The sequence below is a fragment of the Panulirus ornatus genome, chromosome 2, assembly GCF_036320965.1.
Source record: "Panulirus ornatus isolate Po-2019 chromosome 2, ASM3632096v1, whole genome shotgun sequence".
NCBI classification, from domain to species: domain Eukaryota; kingdom Metazoa; phylum Arthropoda; class Malacostraca; order Decapoda; family Palinuridae; genus Panulirus; species Panulirus ornatus.
In genome coordinates, this window is record NC_092225.1 from 105,171,576 (window position 1) to 105,198,498 (window position 26,923).

Sequence of the window (26,923 nt, forward strand, 5' to 3'; positions counted from 1 at the left end):
CAGATAATTGAGGGTTGCCCACTGAAATTGAAAAACATTTGCCATTTTGAACATTTCATTGTCTCACATAGTGGATAAGAGAAGTTTTACTGCATTTTTTGAGGTGATCTGCTCTGTTTTTCATTTCCCTCATGACCTCTACATCATCTAGAAACATTGAAATAGGAGTCCTTACATTCTAGCAAGTCATTTACATAAATCAAGAAAAACAATGGCTCCAGGATGGATCCCCACAGAACTCCATTAGTGACCTCATCCCATTTTGGGAAGGCTCTTTTGATGTGCATGCAATTTTTTCCCTTCAACTAAAATAGTCATCTATCCATTGTAGAAGTCTCCATCTTATTCCAGCCTGATGAAACAAATTCTCAATCAGCCTCCCACATAGTACAGTGTCACATGCTTTCTGGCATTCCATATGCAAGCAATTCACCCCGCTTTCCCTTTTGCCCAATCCTGAGTTTACTCACTCCCAGAAATCTAAGAGGTTCGTTACATGTGACCTGGAATCACATTGTCTCTCACTAAGGTAGTTTCTCTTCCACAGAAAGTCATCCATTTGCTTACTGATTAAATTTTTAGTATCTTAGAGACCACATGCAACAGGGAGACAAGTCTGTGGTCCAGTGATTCTTCCTGGTCTCATTTTTTATATATATATATATGTATGTAGGACATTTGCCCTTTTTCACTCACTTGGCACTTTCCCTTTCTCCAGTGATATCTTGATCAGTATTTCAAGAGGTTTGTGAATTGTATCTGCACACATTTTCAGCACACATGGTGAAATTTCATCAGAACCATGAGCCTTGTATGGGTCAATGCCTCTTAGTATTCTGTTAATGTCTTTTTTAGAAATCTCATTGCTTTCTGAGCTCTCCTCATTCCATCTCATTGTTGGTGGGCTTCATTTTCCTCCTCTATGAAAGCAATTTTAAACTTTTCATGTAGCTCTTACATATCTGTACATCATCATCTCTACTACTCGTCCTTCTGAATCTCTATACCTAATTAGCTGCTCTTTTATTGACAGGTTACTTATAATGAGTATATGGACATTTTTTAGTTTCTCCTGATTTGCTCACAGTGTTCTTTTCAAAGTTTCCTTGTTCCTTCAATCTTATCCTGCCACATTTGTTCCTTGCTGTACCATCCCTTACATATGGTTGCTGACCGGAGTGTTACCCTTATCTTCACACACCTTCCTGAGAGCTGGATTCCTTTACACTTCTGATTCACTTGTGAAGGTACAGTAATTTTTGTTTTTTGTACAAGTAGAGAAGCATTCCTTTAACCCACCTCCATCATTTAGGTTCAGTCTTGTCTCTTATGGGACAGTCTGCAGAGGAGAGAAATGTAAGTTTTGAACGTTAGGAAATGTTTTCTCTGAGGTGGCACTCAGCAGTTTTTCTGTTTCTCTAGCTTAACCTTCTGTTCTTTTTTGAAAAACCTTTTTTCTGTACCTGTGTGATCATCTTAGGTTTGCACTGCAACTGTGAACAGTGAGCTGGGAATGGCCAGGAGCAGGTGTTTCAGCAATGTTAACTAAGTGGTATTTGCAGACTGGCCTGAAGGAAACCAGTTTAGTGATCCAAGGATTGACCAAAAAGGGTGAGCAAATGAGAGCTTCCTCTCCAGTGTTTAGGGGGTAGAAATGGTCTTGACCCTGATATTCTCCAAGGGATATCACATTGCTTGCGAGACACCACATCATAGAGAAAAGGTTTTCAAGCTTCAAAAACTTTATTCTTCAAAGTAGTGCTTCTGTAGGTAGCTATATCCATGCTTTAATGGTAACAATAGATTTTGTAACACAGAATTCCATATTTATCCTAATAGAAAATAAATGAAAGGAAACTAATTCAGTGCAACACTTTATTCTTTCAGGTTGTCAACTTTCCAAAGCAGATATTCTTTGTGCCAGCCTTCTGTGACTGTTTGGCAACATCAACCATGTACCTGGGTCTCACCCTCACATATGCTAGCTCATTTCAGATGCTGAGAGGTCAGTGACTGTAATTAAAGCTTTTCAGAATAACACAGAATGATTGCAGTATTGTTAAGAACCATTGCTTTGTATCCTTTCATAGCTTACACGTATTGCAGTAATATGCGTCATACAAGATTGATCCAGGGGCGTATCCAAGGGGAATCATTGGGGCAGCAACCTCCCTTTGAACTAACAGTATACAATAAACTAATAAACTTACTAATGGTAATTATGATTGATTTATACTTACAATTGTGATGCTGAGAGGTTCAGTGACAATAGTTAAAGCTTGTCAGAATAACATTAAAAGATGGCAAAACTGTTTAGAGCTATACATTGTTTCCTGATAGCTTCTGCAAATTACAGTAATCTTCAGTATATGGGATAGATCTGGGGCATATCCTAGGGAGGCCAATAGGGGCAAGCACATGTACATATTCATACTTGCTTGCCTTCATTCATTCTCGCAATCTCAGCACTACCCCGCCCCACAGGAAACAGCATCCCTACCCCCTGCTTCAGTGAGGTAACATCAGGATGAATAGGCGAAAAAGGCCACATTTATTCACACTCAGTCTCTAGCTGTCGTGTGTAATGTACTGAAACCACAGCTCCCTCTTAAAATCCAGGTCCCACAGACCTTTCCATGGTTACCCCAGATGCTTCACATGCCCTGGTTCAGTCCATTGACAACATGTTGACCCCAGTATACTACATCATACCAATTCACTCTGTTCTTTGCATGACTCTCACCCTCCTGTATGTTCAGGCCCCGATCATTCAAGATCTTTTTCACTGCATCCTTCCACCTCCAATATGGTCTCCTGCTTATCTTTGTTCCCTCCACCTCTGACATATATATCCTTTTTGTCAATCTTCCCGCCCTCATTCTCTCCATACATCCAAACCATTTCAACACACACTCTTCTGATCTCTCAAGCACACTCTTTTTATTTCCACACATCTCTCTTACCCTTTCATTACTTAGTCAGACCACTCACAGCACATGTTGCCCACAAAAATTTCATTTCCAACACATCCACCCTCCTCCGTACAACCTATCTATAGCCCATGTCTCGCAACCATATAACATTGTTGGAACTACTATTCCTTCAAACCTACATCACCACTACTTGTTATCACCTCCCCATTAGCTCCCTTCACTGAAGTTCCCATTTGCTCCCTTGTCTTATGCACTTCATTTACCTCCTTCCAGAACACCTTTTTATTCTCCCTAAAATTTAATGATACTCTCTCACCCCAACTCTCATTTGCCCTCTTTTTCACCTCTTGCACCTTTCTCTTGACCTCCTGTCTCTTTCTTTTATACATCTCCCACTCATTTGCATTTTTTCCCTGCAAAAATCGTCCAAATGCCTCTCTCTTCTCTTTCACTAATAATCTTACTTCTTCATCCCACCACTCACTACCCTTTCTAATCATCCCACCTCCCATGCTTCTCATGCCACAAGCATCTTTTGCACAAGCCATCACTGCTTCCCTAAATACATCCCATTCCTCCCCCACTCCCCTTACCTCCTTTGTTCTCACCTTTTTCCATTCTGAACTCAGTCTCTCCTGGTACTTCCTCACACAAGTCTCCTTCCCAAGCTCACTTACTCTCACCACCCTCTTCACCCCAACATTCTCTCCTTTTCTGAAAACCCATACAAATCTTCAACTTAGCCTCCACAAGATAATGATCAGACATCCCTCCAGTTGCACCTCTCAGCACATTAACATCCAAAAGTCTCTCTTTCATGCACCTGCCAATTAACACGTAATCCAATAACGCTCTTTGGCCATCTCTCCTACTTACATACGTATACTTATGTATATCTCGCTATTATTGTTATTATTATTATCATTATTATTCTCCCTGGGGGTAGGGGAGAAATAATACTTCCCACACATTCCCCACGTTTTGTAGAAGGCGACTAAAGGGGATGGGAGTGGAGGGCTAGAAACCCTTCCCTCCTTGTATTTTAACTTTCTAAAAGGGGAAACAGAAGGAGTCACGCAGGGAGTGCTCATCCTCCTCGAAGGCTCAGATTGGGATGTCTAAATGTGTGTGGATGTAACCAAGATGAGAAAGAAGGAGAGATAAGTAATATGTTTGAGGAAAGGAGCCTGGATGTTTTGGCTCTGGGTGAAACAAAGCTCAAGGGTAAAGGGGAAGAGTGGTTTGGGAACGTTTTGGAAGTCAGGGGTTGGTGAGAGGACTAGAGCAAAGGAAGGAGTAGCACTACTACTGAAACAGGAGTTGTAGGAGTATTTTATAGATTGTAAAAAAGTAAACTGTAGATTGATATGGGTTGAACTGAAAGTGGATGGAGAGAGATGGGTGATTATTGGTGCCTTTCCACCTGGGCATGAGAAGAAATATTATGAGAGGAAAGTGTTTTGGGAGCAACTAAGTGAATGTGTTAGCAGTTTTGATGCACGAGACTGGGTTATAGTGATGGGTGATTTGAATGCAAAGGTGAGTAATATGGCGTGTTAATTGATAGGCGCGTGAAAGAGAGACTTTTGTATGTTAATGTGCTGAGAGGTGCAGCTGGAGGGATGTCTGATCATTATCTTGTGGAGGCAAAGGTGAAGATTTGTAGAGGTTTACAGAAAAGAAGAGAAAATAGTGGGGTGAAGAGAGTGGTGAGAGTAAGTGAGATTGGGAAGGAGAATTGTGTGAGAAAGTACCAGGAGAGCTTGAGTGCACCATGGAGAAAGGTGAGAGCAAAAGATGTAAGGGGAGTGGGGGAGGAATGGGATGTATTTAGGGAAGCAGTGATGGCTTACACAAGATACTTGTGGCATGAGAAGTGTGGGAGGTAGGCAGATTAGAAAGGGTAGTGAGTGGTGGGATGAAGACGTAAGATTATTAGTGAAAGAGAAGAGAGAGACATTTGGACGAGTTTTGCAGGGAAATAGTGCAAATGAGTGGGAGATGTATAAAAGAAAGAGGCAGGAGGCCAAGAGAAAGGTGCAAGAGGTGAAAAAGAGGGAAATGAAAGTTAGGGTGAGAGTATCATTAAATTTTAGCGAGAATAAAAAGATGTACAAAGGCAAAGGGGATAAGAGTGAGTGCTCAAATTACAGAGGTATAAGTTTGTTGAGTATTCCTGGTAGATTATATGGGAGGGTATTGATTGAGAGGGTGAAGGCATGTACAGAGCATCAGATTGGGGAAGAGCAGTGTGGTTTCAGAAGTGGTAGAGGATGTGTGGATCAGGTGTTTGCTTTGAAGAATGTATGTGAGAAATACTTAGAAAAGCAAATGGATTTGTATGTAGCATTTATGGATCTGGAGAAGGCATATGATAGAGTTGATAGAGATGCTCTGTGGAAGGTATTAAGAATATATGGTGTGGGAGGAAAGTTGTTAGAAGCAGTGAAAAGTTTTTATCGTGGATGTAAGGCATGTGTACGTGTAGGAAGAGAGGAAAGTGATTGGTTCTCAGTGAATGTAGGTTTGCGGCAGGGGTGTGTGATGTCTCCATGGTTGTTTAATTTGTTTATGGATGGGGTTGTTAGGGAGGTAAATGCAAGAGTTTTGGAAAGAGGGGCAAGTATGAAGTCTGTTGGGGATGAGAGAGCTTGGGAAGTGAGTCAGTTGTTGTTCGCTGATGATACAGCGCTGGTGGCTGATTCATGTGAGAAACTGCAGAAGCTGGTGACTGAGTTTGGTAAAGTGTGTGGAAGAAGAAAGTTAAGAGTAAATGTGAATAAGAGCAAGGTTATTAGGTACAGTAGGGTTGAGGGTCAAGTCAATTGGAAGGTGAGTTTGAATGGAGAAAAACTGGAGGAAGTGAAGTGTTTTAGATATCTGGGAGTGGATCTGGCAGCGGATGGAACCATGGAAGCGGAAGTGGATCATAGGGTGGGGGAGGGGGCGAAAATTCTGGGAGCCTTGAAGAATGTGTGGAAGTTGAGAACATTATCTCGGAAAGCAAAAATGGGTATGTTTGAAGGAATAGTGGTTCCAACAATGTTGTTTGGTTGCGAGGCGTGGGCTATGGATAGAGTTGTGCGCAGGAGGATGGATGTGCTGGAAATGAGATGTTTGAGGACAATGTGTGGTGTGAGGTGGTTTGATCTAGTGAGTAACGTAAGGGTAAGAGAGATGTGTGGAAATAAAAAGAGCGTGGTTGAGAGAGCAGAAGAGGGTGTTTTGAAGTGGTTTGGGCACATGGAGAGAATGAGTGAGGAAAGATTGAACAAGAGGATATATGTGTCGGAGGTGGAGGGAACGAGGAGAAGAGGGAGACCAAATTGGAGGTGGAAAGATGGAGTGAAAAAGATTTTGTGTATCGGGGCCTGAACATGCAGGAGGGTGAAAGGAGGGCAAGGAATAGAGTGAATTGGATCGATGTGGTATACCGGGGTTGACGTGCTGTCAGTGGATTGAATCAAGGCATGTGAAGCGTCTGGGGTAAACCATGGAAAGCTGTGTAGGTATGTATATTTGCGTGTGTGGACGTATGTATATACATGTGTATGGGGGGGGGTTGGGCCATTTCTTTCGTCTGTTTCCTTGCGCTACCTCGCAAACGCGGGAGACAGCGACAAAGTGTAATAAAAAAAAAAAAAAAAAGATGTTCTGGAAGGAGGTAAATAAAGTGCATAAGACAAGAGAACAAATGAGAACATCGGTGAAGGGGGCTAATGGGGAGGTAATAACAAGTAGTGGTGATGTGAGAAGGAGATGGAGTGAGTATTTTGAAGCTTTGTTGAATGTGTTAGATGATAGAGTGGCAGATATGAGGTGTTTTGGTCGAAGTGGTGTGTAAAGTGAGAGGGTCAGGGAGAATGATTTGGTAAACAGAAAAGAGGTAGTGAAAGCTTTGCGGAAGATGAAAGCCAGGAAGGCGGCAGGTTTGGATGATATTGCAGTGGAATGTATTAAAAAATGGGGTGACTTTGTTGTTGACTAGTTGGTGAGGATATCCAGTGTATGTATGGCTCATGATGAAGTGCCTGAGGATTGGAGGAATGCATGCATATTGCCATTGCACAAAGGCAAAGGGGATAAAGGTGAGTGCTCAAATTACAGAGGTATAAGTTTGTTGAGTATTCCTGGGAAATTATACGGGAGGTTACTGATTGAGAGGGTGTAGGCATGTACAGAGCATCAGATTGGGGAAGAGCAGTGTGGTTTCAGAAGTAGAGGATGTGTGGATCAGGTGTTTGCTTTGAAGAATGTATGTGAGAAATACTTAGAAAAACAGATGGATATGTATGTAGCATTTATGGATCCGGAGAAGGCATATGATAGAGTTGATAGAGATGCTCTTGGGAAAAGGTATTAAGAATATAGGGTTTGGGAGGCAAGTTGCTAGAAGCAGTGAAAAGTTTTTATCGAGGATGTAAGGCATGTGTACATGTAGGAAGAGAGGAAAGTGATTGGTTCTCAGTGAATGTTGGTCAGCAGCAGGGGTGCGTGATGTCTCCTTGGCTGTTTGATTTGTTTATGGATGGGGTTGTTAGGGAGGTGAATGCAAGAGTTTTGGAGAGAGGGTCAAGTATGCAGTCTGTTGTGGATGAGAGGGCTTGGGAAGTGATTCAGTTGTTGTTCGCTGATGATACAGCGCTGGCTGCTGATTCGGGTGAGAAACTGCAGAAGCTGGTGACTGAGTTTGGAAAAGTATGTGAAAGAAGAAAGCTGAGGGTAAATGTGAATAAGAGCAAGGTTATTAGGTACAGTAGGGTTGAGGGACAAGTCAGTTGGGAGGTAAGTTTGAATGGAGAAAAACAGGAGGAAATGAAGTGTTTTAGATATCTGGGAGTGCATTTGGCAGCAGATGGAGCCATGGAAGCGGAAGTGAATCACAGGGTGGGGGAGGGGGCGATGGTTCTGGGAGCGTTGAAGAATGTGTGGAAGTCGAGAACATTATCTCGGAAAGCAAAAATAGGTATGTTTGAAGGAATAGTGGTTCCAGCAATGTTATATGGTTGTAAGACATGGGCTATAGATAGGGAATGAACCATACATAAATGAATATCCTTACCAACCAGTCAACAACACAGTCACTCCCTTTTTTTAATATATTCCATGCAACCACTGCAATGCCATCCAAACCCGCCGCCTTGCCAGCTTTCATCTTCCGCAAAGCTTTAACTACCTCTTCTCTGTTTACCAAACCATTCTCCCTGACCCTCATACTTCTCGCACCACCTCAACCAAAACACCCTATATCTGCCACTCTATCATCAAACACATTCAACAAACCTTCAAAATACTCACTCCATCCCCTCACTTCACCAATTTTTGTTATTACCTCCCCATTAACCCCCTTCACCGATGTTCCTATTTGTTCTCTTGTCTTACACACTTTATTTACCTTCTTCCAAGACATCTTTTTATTCTCCCTAAACTTTAACGATACTCTCTCACCCCAACTCTCATTTGCCCTCTTTTTCATCTCTTGCATCTTTCTCTTGACCTCCTGCCTCTTTCTTTTATACATCTCCCAGTCATTTGCACTATTTCCATGCTCACTTCATCCAAATGCCTCTCTTTTCGGTTTCACTAACAATCTTACTTCTTCATCCCACCACTCACTACCCTTTCTAATCTACCCACCTCCCACCTTTCTCATGCCACAGGCATCTTTTACGCAAGCCATCACTGCTACCCTAAATACATTCCATTCCTTTCCCACTCCCCTTATGTCATTTGCTCTCACCTTTTTCCATTGTGCACTCAATCTCTCCTGGTACTTTCTCATGCTAGTCTCCTTTCCAAGCTCACTTACTCTCACCACTCTCTTCGCCCCAACATTTTCTCTTCTTTCCTGAAAACTTCTACAAATCTTCACCTTCACCCCCACAAGATTATGATCAGACATCCCTCCAGTTGCACTCTTTCAGCACATTAATATCCAAAAGTCTCTCTTTCACACGCCTGTCAATTAACACGTAATCCATTAATGCTCTCTGGCCATCTTTCCTACTTACATACGTATACTTACGTATATCTCTCAAACCTCGCCAGGTGGTAGAGTGTCCCGCAGTGTATCGAGACAGACTTCCGCAGAACTTTTTTAAAGGGGAAGTAAATGTTTATAGTTGTGTTACTGGAGTGATAGTTTTCATACATGGTGCTTTGACAAGAAAATAGTGAAATTGGAAAAAATGTAGCTTAGACATTGAAGCTTATTGATACAGTGGTTGAATTGATGAGAACTACTATTGACGTTTGTGTAAATAAATTATACATTTCCTTTTCCATAGCCAGAGGTTGGACCATTATGTGACATTCATTTTTTCATTTCATTTCAAGCTAGAAGTTTCAGTTTTCTAAATTGTTTCTTACATTTTTCATATGTATATATATGTGTGTGTGTGTGTGTGTGTGTGTGTGTGTGTATTTGTATATATATATATATATATATATATATATATATATATATATATATATATATATATATATATATATGACTCATGGTGAGGTGCCTGAGGACTGGCGGAATGCGTGCATAGTGCCATTGTACAAAGGCAAAGGGGATAAGAGTGAGTGCTCAAATTACAGAGGTATAAGTTTGTTGAGTATTCCTGGTAAATTATATGGGAGGGTATTGATTGATTGATTGTGTACGTGTTGGAGGCAAGTTGTTAGAAGCAGTGAAAAGTTTTTATCGAGGATGTAAGGCATGTGTACGTGTAGGAAGAGAGGAAAGTGATTGGTTCTCAGTGAATGTAGGTTTGCGGCAGGGGTGTGTGATGTCTCCATGGTTGTTTAATTTGTTTATGGATGGGGTTGTAAGGGAGGTAAATGCAAGAGTCCTGGAAAGAGGGGCAAGTATGAAGTCTGTTGGGGATGAGAGAGCTTGGGAAGTGAGTCAGTTGTTGTTCGCTGATGATACAGCACTGGTGGCTGATTCATGTGAGAAACTGCAGAAGCTGGTGACTGAGTTTGGTAAAGTGTGTGGAAGAAGAAAGTTGAGAGTAAATGTGAATAAGAGCAAGGTTATTAGGTACAGTAGGGGTGAGGGTCAAGTCAATTGGGAGGTGAGTTTGAATGGAGAAAAACTGGAGGAAGTGAAGTGTTTTAGATATCTGGGAGTGGATCTGTCAGCGGATGGAACCATGGAAGCGGAAGTGGATCATAGGGTGGGGGAGGGGGCGAAAATTTTGGGAGCCTTGAAAAATGTGTGGAAGTCGAGAACATTATCTCGGAAAGCAAAAATGGGTATGTTTGAGGGAATAGTGGTTCCAACAATGTTGTATGGTTGCGAGGCGTGGGCTATGGATAGAGATGTGCGCAGGAGGATGGATGTGCTGGAAATGAGATGTTTGAGGACAATGTGTGGTGTGAGGTGGTTTGATCGAGTAAGTAACGTAAGGGTAAGAGAGATGTGTGGAAATAAAAAGAGCGTGGTTGAGAGAGCAGAAGAGGGTGTTTTGAAATGGTTTGGGCACATGGAGAGAATGAGTGAGGAGAGATTGACCAAGAGGATATATGTGTCGGAGGTGGAGGGAACGAGGAGAAGAGGGAGACCAAATTGGAGGTGGAAAGATGGAGTGAAAAAGATTTTGTGTGATCGGGGCCTGAACATGCAGGAGGGTGAAAGGAGGGCAAGGAATAGAGTGAATTGGAGTCATGTGGTATACAGGGGTTGACGTGCTGTCAGTGGATTGAATCAAGGCATGTGAAGCGTCTGGGGTAAACCATGGAAAGCTGTGTAGGTATGTATATTTGCGTGTGTGGACGTGTGTATGTACATGTGTATGGGGGGGGGGTTGGGCCATTTCTTTCGTCTGTTTCCTTGCGCTACCTCGCAAACGCGGGAGACAGCGACAAAGTATAAAAAAAAAAAAATTGATTGAGAGGGTGAAGGCATGTATAGAGCATCAGATTGGGGAAGAGCAGTGTGGTTTCAGAAGTGGTAGAGGATGTGTGGATCAGGTGTTTGCTTTGAAGAATGTATGTGAGAAATACTTAGAAAAGCAAATGGATTTATATGTAGCATTTATGGATCTGGAGAAGGCATATGATAGAGTTGATAGAGATGCTCTGTGGAAGGTATTAAGAATATATGGTGTGGGAGGAAAGTTGTTAGAAGCAGTGAAAAGTTTTTATCGAGGATGTAAGGCATGTGTACGTGTAGGAAGAGAGGAAAGTGATTGGTTCTCAGTGAATGTAGGTTTGCGGCAGGGGTGTGTGATGTCTCCATGGTTGTTTAATTTGTTTATGGATGGGGTTGTTAGGGAGGTAAATGCAAGAGTTTTGGAAAGAGGGGCAAGTATGAAGTCTGTTGGGGATGAGAGAGCTTGGGAAGTGAGTCAGTTGTTGTTCGCTGATGATACAGCGCTGGTGGCTGATTCATGTGAGAAACTGCAGAAGCTGGTGACTGAGTTTGGAAAAGTGTGTGGAAGAAGAAAGTTAAGAGTAAATGTGAATAAGAGCAAGGTTATTAGGTACAGTAGGGTTGAGGGTCAAGTCAATTGGGAGGTGAGTTTGAATGGAGAAAAACTGGAGGAAGTGAAGTGTTTTAGATATCTGGGAGTGGATCTGGCAGCGGATGGAACCATGGAAGCGGAAGTGGATCATAGGGTGGGGGAGGGGGCGAAAATCCTGGGAGCCTTGAAGAATGTGTGGAAGTCGAGAACATTATCTCGGAAAGCAAAAATGGGTATGTTTGAAGGAATAGTGGTTCCAACAATGTTGTATGGTTGCGAGGCATGGGCTATGGATAGAGTTGTGCGCAGGAGGATGGATGTGCTGGAAATGAGATGTTTGAGGACAATGTGTGGTGTGAGGTGGTTTGATCGAGTGAGTAACGTAAGGGTAAGAGAGATGTGTGGAAATAAAAAGAGCGTGGTTGAGAGAGCAGAAGAGGGTGTTTTGAAGTGGTTTGGGCACATGGAGAGGATGAGTGAGGAAAGATTGACCAAGAGGATATATGTGTCGGAGGTGGAGGGAACAAGGAGAAGAGGGAGACCAAATTGGAGGTGGAAAGATGGAGTGAAAAAGATTTTGTGTGATCGGGGCCTGAACATGCAGGAGGGTGAAAGGAGGGTAAGGAATAGAGTGAATTGGAGCGATGTGGTATACCGGGGTTGACGTGCTGTCAGTGGATTGAAGCAGGGCATGTGAAGTGTCTGGGGTAAACCATGGAAAGCTGTGTAGGTATGTATATTTGCGTGTGTGGACGTATGTATATACATGTGTATGGGGGGGGGTTGGGCCATTTCTTTCGTCTGTTTCCTTGCGCTACCTTGCAAATGCGGGAGACAGCGACAAAGTATAATAAAAAATAAAATATATATATATATATTATCCCTGGGGATAGGGGTGAAAGAATACTTCCCACGCATTCCTCACGTGTCGTAGAAAGCAACTAGAGGGGACGGGAGCGGGGGGCCAGAAATCCTCCCCTCCTTGTATTTTTTTTAACTTTCTAAAATGGGAAACAGAAGGAGGAGTCACGCGGGGAGTGCTCATCCTCCTCGAAGGCTCAGATTGGGGTGCCTAAATGTGTGTGGATGTAACCAAGATGTGAAAAAAGGAGAGATAGGTAGTATGTTTGAGGAAAGGAACCTGGATGTTTTGGCTCTGAGTGAAACGAAGCTCAAGGGTAAAGGGGAAGAGTGGTTTGGGAATGTCTTGGGAGTAAAGTCAGGGGTTAGTGAGAGGACAAGAGCAAGGGAAGGAGTAGCAGTACTCTTGAAACAGGAGTTGTGGGAGTATGTGATAGAATGTAAGAAAGTAAATTCTCGATTAATATGGGTAAAACTGAAAGTTGATGGAGAGAGATGGGTGATTATTGGTGCATATGCACCTGGGCATGAGAAGAAAGATCATGAGAGGCAAGTGTTTTGGGAGCAGCTGAATGAGTGTGTTAGTGGTTTTGATGCACGAGACCGGGTTATAGTGATGGGTGATTTGAATGCAAATGTGAGTAATGTGGCAGTTGAGGGAATAATTGGTATACATGGGGTGTTCAGTGTTGTAAATGGAAATAGTGAAGAGCTTGTAGATTTATGTGCTGAAAAAGGACTGATGATTGGGAATACCTGGTTTAAAAAGCGAGATATACATAAGTATACTTATGTAAGTAGGAGAGATGGCCAGAGAGCGTTATTGGATTACGTGTTAATTGACTGGCGCGCGAAACAGAGACTTTTGGATGTTAATGTGCTGAGAGGTGCAACTGGAGGGATGTCTGATCATTATCTTGTGGAGGCTAAGGTGAAGATTTGTATGGGTTTTCAGAAAAGAAGAGTGAATGTTGGGGTGAAGAGGGTGGTGAGAGTCAGTGAGCTTGGGAAGGAGACTTGTGTGAGGAAGTACCAGGAGAGACTGAGTACAGAGTGGAAAAAGGTGAGAACAATGGAAGTAAGGGGAGTGGGGGAGGAATGGGATGTATTTAGGGAATCAGTGATGGATTGCGCAAAAGATGCTTGTGGCATGAGAAGAGTGGGAGGTGGGTTGATTAGAAAGGGTAGTGAGTGGTGGGATGAAGAAGTAAGAGTATTAGTGAAAGAGAAGAGAGAGGCATTTGGACGATTTTTGCAGGGGAAAAATGCAATGGAGTGGGAGACGTATAAAAGAAAGAGACAGGAGGTCAAGAGAAAGGTGCAAGAGGTGAAAAAGAGGGCAAATGAGAGTTGGGGTGAGAGAGTATCATTAAATTTTAGGGAGAATAAAAAGATGTTTTGGAAGGAGGTAAATAAAGTGCGTAAGACAAGGGAGCAAATGGGAACTTCAGTGAAGGGCGCAAATGGTGAGGTGATAACAAGTAGTGGTGATGTGAGAAGGAGATGGAGTGAGTAATTTGAAGGTTTGTTGAATGTGTTTGATGATAGAGTGGCAGATATAGGGTGTTTTGGTCGAGGTGGTGTGCAAAGTGAGAGGGTTAGGGAAAATGATTTGGTAAACAGAGAAGAGGTAGTAAAAGCTTTGCGGAAGATGAAAGCCAGCAAGGCAGCAGGTTTGGATGGTATTGCAGTGGAATTTATTAAAAAAGGGGGTGACTGTATTGTTGACTGGTTGGTAAGGTTATTTAATGTATGTATGACTCATGGTGAGGTGCCTGAGGATTGGCGGAATGCGTGCATAGAGCCATTGTACAAAGGCAAAGGGGATAAGAGTGAGTGCTCAAATTACAGAGGTGTAAGTTTGTTGAGTATTCCTGGTAAATTATATGGGAGGGTATTGATTGAGAGGGTGAAGGCATGTACAGAGCATCAGATTGTGGAAGAGCAGTGTGGTTTCAGAAGTGGTAGAGGATGTGTGGATCAGGTGTTTGCTTTGAAGAATGTATGTGAGAAATACTTAGAAAAGCAAATGGATTTGTATGTAGCATTTATGGATCTGGAGAAGGCATATGATAGAGTTGATAGAGATGCTCTGTGGAAGGTATTAAGAATATATGGTGTGGGAGGAAAGTTGTTAGAAGCAGTGAAAAGTTTTTATTGAGGATGTAAGGCATTTGTACGTGTAGGAAGAGAGGAAAGTGATTGGTTCTCAGTGAATGTAGGTTTGCGGCAGGGGTGTGTGATGTCTCCATGGTTGTTTAATTTGTTTATGGATGGGGTTGTTAGGGAGGTGAATGCAAGAGTTTTGGAAAGAGGGGCAAGTATGAAGTCTGTTGGGGATGAGAGAGCTTGGGAAGTGAGTCAGTTGTTGTTCGCTGATGATACAGCGCTGGTGGCTGATTCATGTGAGAAACTGCAGAAGCTGGTGACTGAGTTTGGTAAAGTGTGTGAAAGAAGAAAGTTAAGAGTAAATGTGAATAAGAGCAAGGTTATTAGGTACAGTAGGGTTGAGGGTCAAGTCAATTGGGAGGTGAGTTTGAATGGAGAAAAACTGGAGGAAGTGAAGTGTTTTAGATATCTGGGAGTGGATCTGGCAGCGGATGGAACCATGGAAGCGGAAGTGGATCATAGGGTGGGGGAGGGGGCGAAAATTCTGGGAGCCTTGAAGAATGTGTGGAAGTCGAGAACATTATCTTGGAAAGCAAAAATGGGTATGTTTGAAGGAATAGTGGTTCCAACAATGTTGTATGGTTGCGAGGCGTGGGCTATGGATAGAGTTGTGCGCAGGAGGATGGATGTGCTGGAAATGAGATGTTTGAGGACAATGTGTGGTGTGAGGTGGTTTGATCGAGTAAGTAACGTAAGGGCAAGAGAGATGTGTGGAAATAAAAAGAGCGTGGTTGAGAGAGCAGAAGAGGGTGTTTTGAAATGGTTTGGGCACATGGAGAGAATGAGTGAGGAAAGATTGACCAAGAGGATATATGTGTCGGAGGTGGAGGGATCGAGGAGAAGAGGGAGACCAAATTGGAGGTGGAAAGATGGAGTGAAAAAGATTTTGTGTGATCGTGGCCTGAACATGCAGGAGGGTGAAAGGAGGGCAAGGAATAGAGTGAATTGGAGCGATGTGGTATACCGGGGTTGACGTGCTGTCAGTGGATTGAATCAAGGCATGTGAAGCGTCTGGGGTAAACCATGGAAAGCTGTGTAGGTATGTATATTTGCGTGTGTGGACGTATGTATATACATGTGTATGGGGGTGGGTTGGGCCATTTCTTTCGTCTGTTTCCTTGCGCTACCTCGCAAACGCGGGAGACAGCGACAAAGCAAAAAAAAAAAAAAGAATCTCTCTTTTTAAACTGGGTATTCCCAATCACCAGTCCTTTTTCAGCGCACAAATCTACAAGCTCTTCACCATTTCCATTTACAACACTGATCCCCCCATGTACACCAATTTTACCCTCAACTGCCACATTACTCACCTTTGCATTCAAATCACCCATCACTGTAACCTGGTCCCCGTGCTTCAAGGCTGCTGACGCACTCACTCAGCTGGTCCCAAAACACTTGCCTTTCATGATCTTTCTTCTCATGACCAGATGTATAGGCAACAATAATCACCAATCTCTCTCCATCCACTTTCAGTTTTACCCATATTAATCTAGAGTTTACTTTCTTACACTTTATCGCATACTCCCACAACTCCTGCTTCCTTTGCTCTTGTCCTCTCACCAACCCTTGACTTTGCTCCCAAGACATTCCCAAACCACTCATCCCCTTTACCCTTGAGCTTTGTTTCACTCAGAGTCAAAACATCAAGGTTGCGTTCCTCAAACATATTGCCTATCTCTCCTTTTTTCTCATCTTAGTTACATCCACACACATTTAGACACCTCAATCTGAGCCTTTGAAGAGGATGAGCACTCCCCACATGACTTCTTCTGTTTCCCCTTTTAGAAAGTTAAGATACAAGGAGGGGAGTGTTTTTAGCCCCCTGCTCCTGTCCCCTTTAGTTGCCTTCTACGACACGGGGAATGCGTAGGAAGTATTCTTTCTTCCCAATCCCCAGGGATGTTATTATTATTATTGTCATTATCATTATTATTATTATTATTATTATTATTTATTTTATTTTATTTTGCTTTGTCGCTGTATCCCGCGTCAGCGAGGTAGCGCAAGGAAACAGACGAAAGAATGGCCCAACCCACCCACATGCACATGTATATACATACACATCCACACACGCAAATATACATACCTATACATCTCAACGTATACATATATATACACACACATTATTATTTATTCATTTTGATTTGTCGCTGTCTCCTGCGTTTGCGAGGTAGCGCAAGGAAACAGACGAAAGAAATGGCCCAACCCACCCCCATACACATGTATATACATACACATCCACACACGCAAAATATACATACCTATACATCTCAATGTACACATATATATACACACACAGAGACATACATATATACCCATGCACACAATGCACTCTGTCTGCCTTTATTCATTCCCATCGCCACCTCGCCACACATGGAATACCATCCCCCTCCCCCCTCATGTGTGCAAGTTAGCGCTAGGAAAAGACAACAAAGGACCCATTCATTCACACTCAGTCTCTAGCTGTCATGCAATAATCCCCGAAACCACAGCTCCCTTTCCACATCCAGGCCCCACAGAACTTTCCATGGTTTACCCCAGACGCTTCACATGCCCTGATTCAATCCACTGACAGTATGTCAACCCCGGTATACCACATCGATCCAATTCACTCTATTCCTTGCCCGCCTTTCACCCTCCTGCATGTTCAGGCCCCGATCACTCAAAATCTTTTTCACTCCATCTTTCCAACTCCAATTTGGTCTCCCACTTCTCCTCGTTCCCTCCTCCTCTGACACACACATATACACATATATTATTTATATTTTCATCCTTGGGGATAGGGGAGAAAGAATACTTCCCACGCATTCCTCACATGTCGGAGAAGGTGACTAAAGGGGTTGGGAGTGGGGGGTGGAAACCATCCCCTCCTTTTATTTTAACATTCTAAAAGGGGAAACAGAAGAAGGAGTCAGGCTGGGAGTGCTCATCCTCCTCGAAGGCTCAGATTGGGGTGTCTAAATGTGTGTGGATGTAACCAAGATGAGAAAAAAAGAGAGATAGGTAGTATGTTTGAGGAAAGGACCCTGGATGTTTTGGCTCTGAGTGAAACGAAGCTCAAGGGTAAAGGAGAAGAGTGGTTTGGGAATGTTTTGGGAGTAAAGTCAGGGGTTAGTGAGAGGACAAGAGCAAGGGAAGGAGTAGCACTACTCCTGAAACAGGAGTTGTGGGAGTATGTGATAGAGCGTAAGAAAGTAAACTCTAGATTGATATTGGTAAAACTGAAAGTGGATGGAGAGAGATGGGTGATCATTGGTGCATATGCACCTGGCATGAGAAGAAAGATCATGAGAAGAAAGTGTTTTGGGAGCAGCTGAGTGAGAGTGTTAGTAGTTTTGATACACAAGACCGGGTTATAGAGATGGGTGATTTGAATGCAAAGGTGAGTAATGTGGCATTTGAGGGAATAATTGGTGTACATGGGGTGTCCAGTGTTGTAAATGGAAATGGTGAAGAGCTTGTAGATTTATATGCTGAAAAAGGACTGGTGATTGGGAATACCTGGTGTAAAAAGAGAGATATACATAAGGATACGTATGTAAGTAGGAGAGATGGCCAGAGAGCGTTATTGGATTATGTGTTAATTGATAGGCGCACGAAAGAGAGACTTTTGTATGTTAATGTGCTGAGAGGTGCAACTGGAGGAATGTCTGATCATTATCTTGTGGAGGCGAAGGTGAAGATTTGTAGAGGTTTTCAGTAAAGAAGTGAGAATGTTGGGGTGAAAAGAGTGGTGAGAGTAAGTGAGCTTGGGAAGGAGGCTTGTGTGAGGAAGTACCAGGAGAGACTGAGTACAGAATGGAAAAGGTGAGAACAAAGGAGGTAAGGGGAGTGGGGGAGGAATGGGATGTATTTAGGGAATCAGTGATGGCTTGCGCAAAAGATGCTTGTGGAATGAGAAGTGTGGGAGGTGGGTAGATTAGAAAGGGTAGTGAGTTGTGGTATGAAGAAGCAGGATTATTAGTGAAAGAGAAGAGAGAGGCATTTGGACGATTTTTGCAGGGAAAAATGCAAATGAGTGGGAGATGTATAAAAGAAAGAGGCAGGAGGTCAAGAGAACGGTGCAAGAGGTGAAAAAGAGGGCAAATGAGAGTTGGGGTGAGTGAGTGTCATTAAATTTTAGGGAGAATAAAAAGATGTTTTGGAAGGAGGTAAATAAAGTGTGTAAGACAAGGGAACAAATGGGAACTTCAGTGAAGGGGGCTAATGGGGAGGTGATAACAAGTAGTGGTGATGTGAGAAGGAGATGGAGTGAGTATTTTGAATGTTCGTTGAATGTATTTGATGATAGAGTGGCAGATATAGGGTGTTTTGGTCGAGGTGGTGTGCAAAGTGAGAGGGTTAGGGAGATTAATTTGGTAAACAGTGAAGAGGTAGTAAAAGCTTTGCGGAAGATGAAATCCGGCAAGGCAGCGGGTTTGGATGGTATTGCAGTGGAATTTATCAAAAAAGGGGGGTGACTGTATTGTTGACTGGTTGGTAAAGTTATTTACTGTATGTATGACTGTATGTATGTATGTATGTATGACGCTTTGAAAAATGTATGTGAGAAATACTTAGAATAGCGAATGGATTTGTATGTAGCATTTATTGATCTGGAGAAGGCATATGATAAAGTTGATAGAGATGCTCTGTGGAAGGTATTAAGAATATATGGTGTGGAAGGCAGCTGTTAGAAGCAGTGAAAAGTTTTTATCATGGATGTAAGGCATGTGTATGTGTAGGAAGAGAGGAAAGTGATTGGTTCTCAGTGAATGTATGTTTGCAGCAGGGGTGTGTAATGTCTCCATTGTTGTTTAATTTGTTTATGTATGGGGTTGTTAGGGAGGTGAATGCAAGAGTTTTGGAAAGAGGGGCAAGAATGAAGTCTGTTGTGGATGAGAGAGCTTGGGAAGTGAGTCAGTTGTTGTTTGCTGATGATACAGCGCTGGTGGCTGATTCATGTGAGAAACTGCAGAAGCTGGTGACTGAGTTTGGTAAAGTGTGTGAAAGAAGAAAGCTGAGAGTAAATGTGAATAAGAGCAAGGTTATTAGGTACAGTGGGGTTGAGGGTCGAGTCAATTGGGAGGTAAGTTTGAATGGAGAAAAACTGGAGGAAATAAAGTGTTTTATATATCTGGGAGTGGATCTGGCAGCGGATGGAACCATGGAAGCGGAAGTAAATCATAGGGTGGGGGAGGGGGCGATTGTTCTGGGAGCGTTAAAGAATGTTTGGAAGTCGAGAACATTATCTCGGAAAGCAAAAATGGGTATGTTTGAAGGAATTGTGGTTCCAACAATGTTATATGGTTGTGAGGCGTGGGCTATGGATAGAGTTGTGCACAGGAGGGTGGATGTGCTGGAAATGAGATGTTTGAGGACAATGTGTGGTGTGAGGTGGTTTGATCGAGTAAGTAATAATAGGGTAAGAGAGATGTGTGGTAGTAAAAAAAGTGCGGTTGAGAGAGCAAAAGAGGGTGTTTTGAAATGGTTTGGTCACATGGAGAGAATGAGTGAGGAAAGATTGACCAAGAGGATGTATGTGTCAGAGATAGAAGGAATGAGGAGAAGTGGGAGACCAAATTGGAGGTGGAAAGATGGAGTGAAAAAGATTTTGAATGATCGGGGCCTGAACATGCAGGAGGGTGAAAGGCATGCAAGGAATAGAGTGAATTGGAATGATGTGGTATACAGGGGTCGATGTGCTGTCAATGGATTGAACCAGGGCATGTGAAGCGTCTGGGGTAAACCATGGAAAGTTGTGTGGGGCCTGGATGTGGAAAGGGAGCCTTGGTTTCGGTGCATTATTACATGACAGTTAGAGACTGAGTGTGAACGAATGTGGCCTTTGTTGTCTTTTCCTAGCGCTACCTCGCATACATAAGGGGGAGTGGGATGTTATTTCATGTGTTGAGGGGTGGCAATGGGAATGAATAAAGGCAGACAGTATGAATTATGTACGTGTGTATATATGTATATGCCTGTGTGTGTATATATATGTATACCTTGAGATGTATAGGTATGTATGTGCTGTGTGTGGACATGTATGTATATGTATGTGTATGTTGGTGTGTTGGGCCATTCTTTCGTCTGTTTCATTGCGCAAAATAGATAAATATATTTATTTATTTTTATTCATTTATTTATTTTGCTTTGTCGCTGTCTCCCGCGTTAGCGAGGTAGCGGTATTTTATTTATTTATTTTGCTTTGTTGCTGTCTCCTGCATTAGCAAGGTAGCACAAGGAAACAGAAGAAAGAATGGCCCAACCCACCCACATACACATGTATATACATACAAGTCCACACACGCAAATATACATACCTATACATCTCAACATGTTCATATATATACACACACAGACATATACATATATACACATGTACATAATTCATACTGTCTGCCTTTATTCATTCCCATCGCCACCCCACCACACATGATATAAGAACATCCCCCCACCCCCAACCCCACCCCACCCCCATGTGCCACATTCGTTCACACTCAGTCTCTAGCTGTCATGTAATAATGCACCGAAACCATAGCTCCCTTTCCACATCCAGGTTCTGTAGAATTCTCCATGGTTTACCCCAGACTCTTTACAAGTCCTGGTTCAATCCATTGACAGCAAGTTGACCCTGGTATACCACATCGTTCCAGTTCACTCTATTCCTTGCACGCCTTTCACCGTCATGTATGTTCAGGCCTCTATCACTCAAAATCTTTTTCACTCCATCTTTCCACCTCCAATTTGGTCTCCCACTTTTTCTCGTTCCCTCCACCTCTAACACGTATATCATCTTTGTCAATCTTTCCTCACTCATTCTCTCCATGTGACTAAACCATTTCAAAACACCCTCTTCTGCTCTCTTAACCACACTCTTTTTATTACCACACATCTCTCTTACCCTATTATTACTTACTCGATCAAACCATCTCACCACATATTGTCCTGAAACATTTTATTTCCAGCACATCCACCCTCATCTGCACAACTCTATCTACAGCCCATGCCTCACAACCATATAACATTATTGGAACCACTATTCCTTCAAACACCCATTTTTATTGGAACCACTATTCCTTCAAACACCCATTTTTGCTTTTCGAGATAATGTTCTCGACTTCCACACATTCTTCAATGCTCCCAGAACCTTTGCCCCCTCCCCCACCCTGTGACTCACTTCCTCTTCCATGGTTCCATCCGCTGCCAAATCCACTCCCAGATATCGAAAACACTTCCTCCAGTTTTTCTCCATTCAAACTTACCTCCCAGTTGATCTGTCCCTCAACCCTACTGTACCTAATAACCTTGCTCTTATTCACATTTACTCTCAGCTTTCTTATTTCACGCACTTTGCCAAACTCAGTCACCAACTTCTGCAGTTTCTCACACGAATCAGCCACCAGCGCTGTATCATCAGTGAACAACAACTGACTCACTTCCCAAGCTCTCTCATCCACAACATACTGCATACTTGCCATTCTTTCCAAAACTCTTGCATTCACCTCCCTAACAACCCCATCCATGAACAAATTAAACAACCATGGAGACATCACACACCCCTGCCGCAAACCTCCATTCACTGAGAATCAATCACTCTCCTCTCTTCCTACACGTACACATGCCTTACATCCACGATAAAAACTTTTCACTGCTTCTAACAACTTGCCTCCCACACCATATATTCTTGATATCTTCCACAGAGCATGTCTATCAACTCTTATTATATGCCTTCTCCAGATCCATAAATGTTACATACAAATCCATTTGCTTTTCTAAGTATTTCTCACATACATTCTTCAAAGCAAACACCTGATCCACACATCCTCTAATACTTCTGAAACCACACTGCTCTTCCCCAATCTGATCCTCTGTACATGTCTTCACCCTCTCAATCAATACCCTCCCATCTAATTTCCCAGGAATACTCAACATACTTATACCTCTGTAATTTGAGCACTCACTTTTATCCCCTTTGCCTTTGTACAATGGCACTATGCAAGCATTCCCCCAATCCTCAGGCACCTCACCATCAGTCATACATACATTAAATAACTTTACCAACCTGTCAACAATAGAGTCACCCCCTTTTTTAAGAAATTCCTCTGCAATACCATCCAAACCCACTGCCTTGCTGGCTTTCATCTTCCCCAAAGCTTTTACTACCTCTTCTCTGATTACCAAATCATTCTCCCTAACCCTCTCACTTTGCACACCACCTCGACCAAAACACCCTATATCTGCCACTCTATCATCAAACACATTCAACAAACCTTCAAAATACTCACTCCATCTCCTTCTCACATCACCACTACTTGTTATCACCTCCCCATTAGCCCCCTTCACTGAAGTTCCCATTTGTTCCCTTGTCTTATGCACTTTACTTACCTCCTTCCAAAACATCTTTTTATCCTCCCTAAAATTTAATGATACTCTCTCACCCCAACTCTCATTTGCCCTCTTTTTGACCTCTTGCACCTTTCTCTTGACCTCCTGCCTCTTTCTTTTATACATCTCCCACTCATTTGCATTATTTTCCTGTAAAAATTGTCCAAATGCCTCTCTCTTCTCTTTCACTCATACCCCTGCTTCTTCATCCCAACACTCACTACATTTTCTAATCTACCCACCTCCCACGCTTCTCATGCCACAAGCATCTTTTGTGCAAGCCATCACTGCTTCCCTAAATACACCCCATTCTCCCCCACTCTCCTTATTATTATTATATTTGATCGCCATTTCCTGTTTCAGCGTGGTAGTGCCAGGAAACAGAAGTAGGGAAGTTTAACATTGATATCAACATCTGAAGAATCTGTGTAATCCCTCCCTTTCTCATATCTGTAGGAAAGCTAACATGATATGCTGTTTGGAGGCATTCAGTACCCATATGATCCCCTTTCACGCCCCAACCCAGAATTTAGTCTGGGATTTGTCGCAGAAAATCTTAATGAAAAAATGTATGGATAGCATGGTTGATAGGTTAAAATGCCCCTTACTTCCCCCAATTTAGTGTCTTCATCTTCCTCAAACATGTTCCAAATTCTCCTGACTTTCAGTCTCACTGCATTTGATAGCCCTATTACTTATGCTGTCTTCCCTGTCAATTTTTTTATGTATGTACTTCACTGCATAAGTTCTTTATCATTCATTTGAAAAGAGTCCGTTAGTAACAAAATGTTGCAGGAATACACCCCCATACACCCTTTTATGCTCCGTTAACTTTACTTTGATTTATTCTGGATTCCTTTACGTGATGTAAGATGAAGTAAGACAAATTTAACTAGAATGAAAATTCATCATTTTAGCTTGAACATTATAACTGAGAAAGCATATTCTTATCTTTGATTTACAGGTGCTGTAATCGTGTTCACTGGACTGCTGTCAGTGGCCTTTTTAGGGCGTAAATTGAGATATTTTCAATGGATTGGTATCTTAGTTGTTATCTCTGGTTTAGTCATCGTTGGAGTTTCAGATTTCATAGGGAGCACTGATGCTGGGAAGTACTCCCTCAATGGTATTATTACTGGTAAGTGAATAAGATTTTTTGTGTTTGAAATTTTGTGCAACTTATTTGTTAGTGTTTGCATGGTATTATTACTGGTAAGTGAATAATTTTTCACTATTAGAAATTGTCACAAAGCATATGCTAATGCTAGCATGCTTTGCTTTAAGGAAATGGCATTTGAGTTGCAGATATAAGTTGATAGGCGCCTTCTAGGTGAGGAAGAGGGGAATAATGAAGCTGATACTGTAGAGAAGGGTTTGAATTGTAAGTCTTTACTTACTATAATTGGAAACATTCCTGCAGAGCAGAATTGTTATTTGAAAAGTGATATTTAAGAGAAAGTAGATAGTGTTTTGAATGAGTGAATTCATTTTGTTTAATTCCACTATGGTTGATATTTTTATAAGTGAGGCACTAAATGAAATGAGGATGAGTTGGAGTGACTCTGGCAATGGTTGGACCATGATGGAACAAATTGAAAGCTACTACAGTTTCCATTTGTCAGTGATTTCATTCTATTTGTTGAATTCGAGCAGGGATTTGGGTTGAATGGGAAGCCACTTTGGTGCAGTGCATTGAAAACTGTTGAGAAAGTAAGTGAAAGGAAAAGTTAAAGAGATTGTGTAAGCAGACTGCATGGTGGAGTATTTGGTCCACTTATATGTGCTTTTGAAACCTTGATGTACTTAGGTACAGAGATGTAGAATGTGAAGGAATGAAGGTAATTAATCTACATAATATAGTTGGAAGTAAGAGTTTAGCTTCTGTAAACTAAAGAGATTTGAGGGAAAGATTTGTTAGGAAGTCTTCACCATATCAGATATAGGAGACAGTTACAATGGTATGGCTGTGTAACACATAGAGCTGATGAGAGATTTTAGTATAAAAGGTGAGAGATAGTATGGATTGAGGTATGAATTGGAGAAGTTGATCAAAATAACTGTTAGTCATTGAATTGTTGATCATACGATTGAATGTGAATTTTTTTTTTTTCTTTTTTTTTTTTCTTTTTTTTTTGCTGCTGTCTCCCGCGTTTGCGAGGTAGCGCAAGGAAACAGACGAAAGAAATGGCCCAACCCACCCCCATACACATGTATATACATACGTCCACACACGCAAATATACATACCTACACAGCTTTCCATGGTTTACCCCAGACGCTTCACATGCCTTGATTCAATCCACTGACAGCACGTCAACCCCGGTATACCACATCGCTCCAGTTCACTCTATTCCTTGCCCTCCTTTCACCCTCCTGCATGTTCAGGCCCCGATCACACAAAATCTTTTTCACTCCATCTTTCCACCTCCAATTTGGTCTCCCTCTTCTCCTCGTTCCCTCCACCTCCGACACATATATCCTCTTGGTCAATCTTTCCTCACTCATTCTCTCCATGTGCCCGAACCATTTCAAAACACCCTCTTCTGCTCTCTCAACCACGCTCTTTTTATTTCCACACATCTCTCTTACCCTTACGTTACTTACTCGATCAAACCACCTCACACCACACATCGTCCTCAAACATCTCATTTCCAGCACATCCATCCTCCTGTGCACCACTCTATCCATAGCCCACGCCTCGCAACCATACAACATTGTTGGAACCACTATTCCTTCAAACATACCCATTTTTGCTTTCCGAGATAATGTTCTCGACTTCCACACATTCTTCAAGGCTCCCAGAATTTTCGCCCCCTCCCCCATCCTATGATCCACTTCTGCTTCCATGGTTCCATCCGCTGCCAGATCCACTCCCAGATATCTAAAACACTTTACTTCCTCCAGTTTTTCTCCATTCAAACTCACCTCCCAATTGACTTGACCCTCAACCCTACTGTACCTAATAATCTTGCTCTTATTCACATTTACTCTTAACTTTCTTCTTTCACACACTTTACCAAACTCAGTCACCAGCTTCTGCAGTTTCTCACATGAATCAACCACCAGCGCTGTATCATCAGCGAACAACAACTGACTCACTTCCCAAGCTCTCTCATCCACAACAGACTTCATACACACACACACACACATATATATATATATGTATATATATATATATATATATGGGGAAGAGCAGTGTGGTTTCAGAAGTGGTAGAGGATGTGTGGATCAGGTGTTTGCTTTGAAGAATGTATGTGAGAAATACTTAGAAAAGCAAATGGATTTGTATGTAGCATTTATGGATCTGGAGAAGGCATATGATAGAGTTGATAGAGATGCTCTGTGGAAGGTATTAAGAATATATGGTGTGGGAGGCAAGTTGTTAGAAGCAGTGAAAAGTTTTTATCGAGGATGCAAGGCATGTGTACGTGTAGGAAGAGAGGAAAGTGATTGGTTCTCAGTGAATGTAGGTTTGCGGCAGGGGTGTGTGATGTCTCCATGGTTGTTTAATTTGTTTATGGATGGGGTTGTTAGGGAGGTAAATGCAAGAGTCTTGGAAAGAGGGGCAAGTATGAAGTCTGTTGGGGATGAGAGAGCTTGGGAAGTGAGTCAGTTGTTGTTTGCTGATGATACAGCGCTGGTGGCGGATTCATGTGAGAAACTGCAGAAGCTGGTGACGGAGTTTGGTAAAGTGTGTGGAAGAAGAAAGTTAAGAGTAAATGTGAATAAGAGCAAGGTTATTAGGTACAGTAGGGTTGAGGGTCAAGTCAATTGGGAGGTGAGTTTGAATGGAGAAAAACTGGAGGAAGTGAAGTGTTTTAGATATCTGGGAGTGGATCTGTCAGCGGATGGAACCATGGAAGCAGAAGTGGATCATAGGGTGGGGGAGGGGGCGAAAATTTTGGGAGCCTTGAAAAATGTGTGGAAGTCGAGAACACTATCCCGGAAAGCAAAAATGGGTATGTTTGAAGGAATAGTGGTTCCAACAATGTTGTATGGTTGCGAGGCGTGGGCTATGGATAGAGTTGTGCGCAGGAGGATGGATGTGCTGGAAATGAGATGTTTGAGGACAATGTGTGGTGTGAGGTGGTTTGATCGAGTAAGTAACGTAAGGATAAGAGAGATGTGTGGAAATAAA

General features: G+C 42.4%; 1 protein-coding gene across 1 annotated transcript in view; it reads left to right on the forward strand.

Moving 5' to 3' along the window:
- Nucleotides 1-26,923, forward strand: part of LOC139759132 (solute carrier family 35 member F6-like) — a 177,833-nt gene that overhangs the window by 97,013 nt on the left and 53,897 nt on the right. Inside the window, exons 4-5 of the mRNA XM_071681119.1 lie at nt 1,888-2,005; nt 23,751-23,924. Of these exons, the coding sequence (XP_071537220.1) occupies nt 1,888-2,005; nt 23,751-23,924 (292 nt within the window). The remainder of the gene's footprint in view (nt 1-1,887; nt 2,006-23,750; nt 23,925-26,923) is intronic.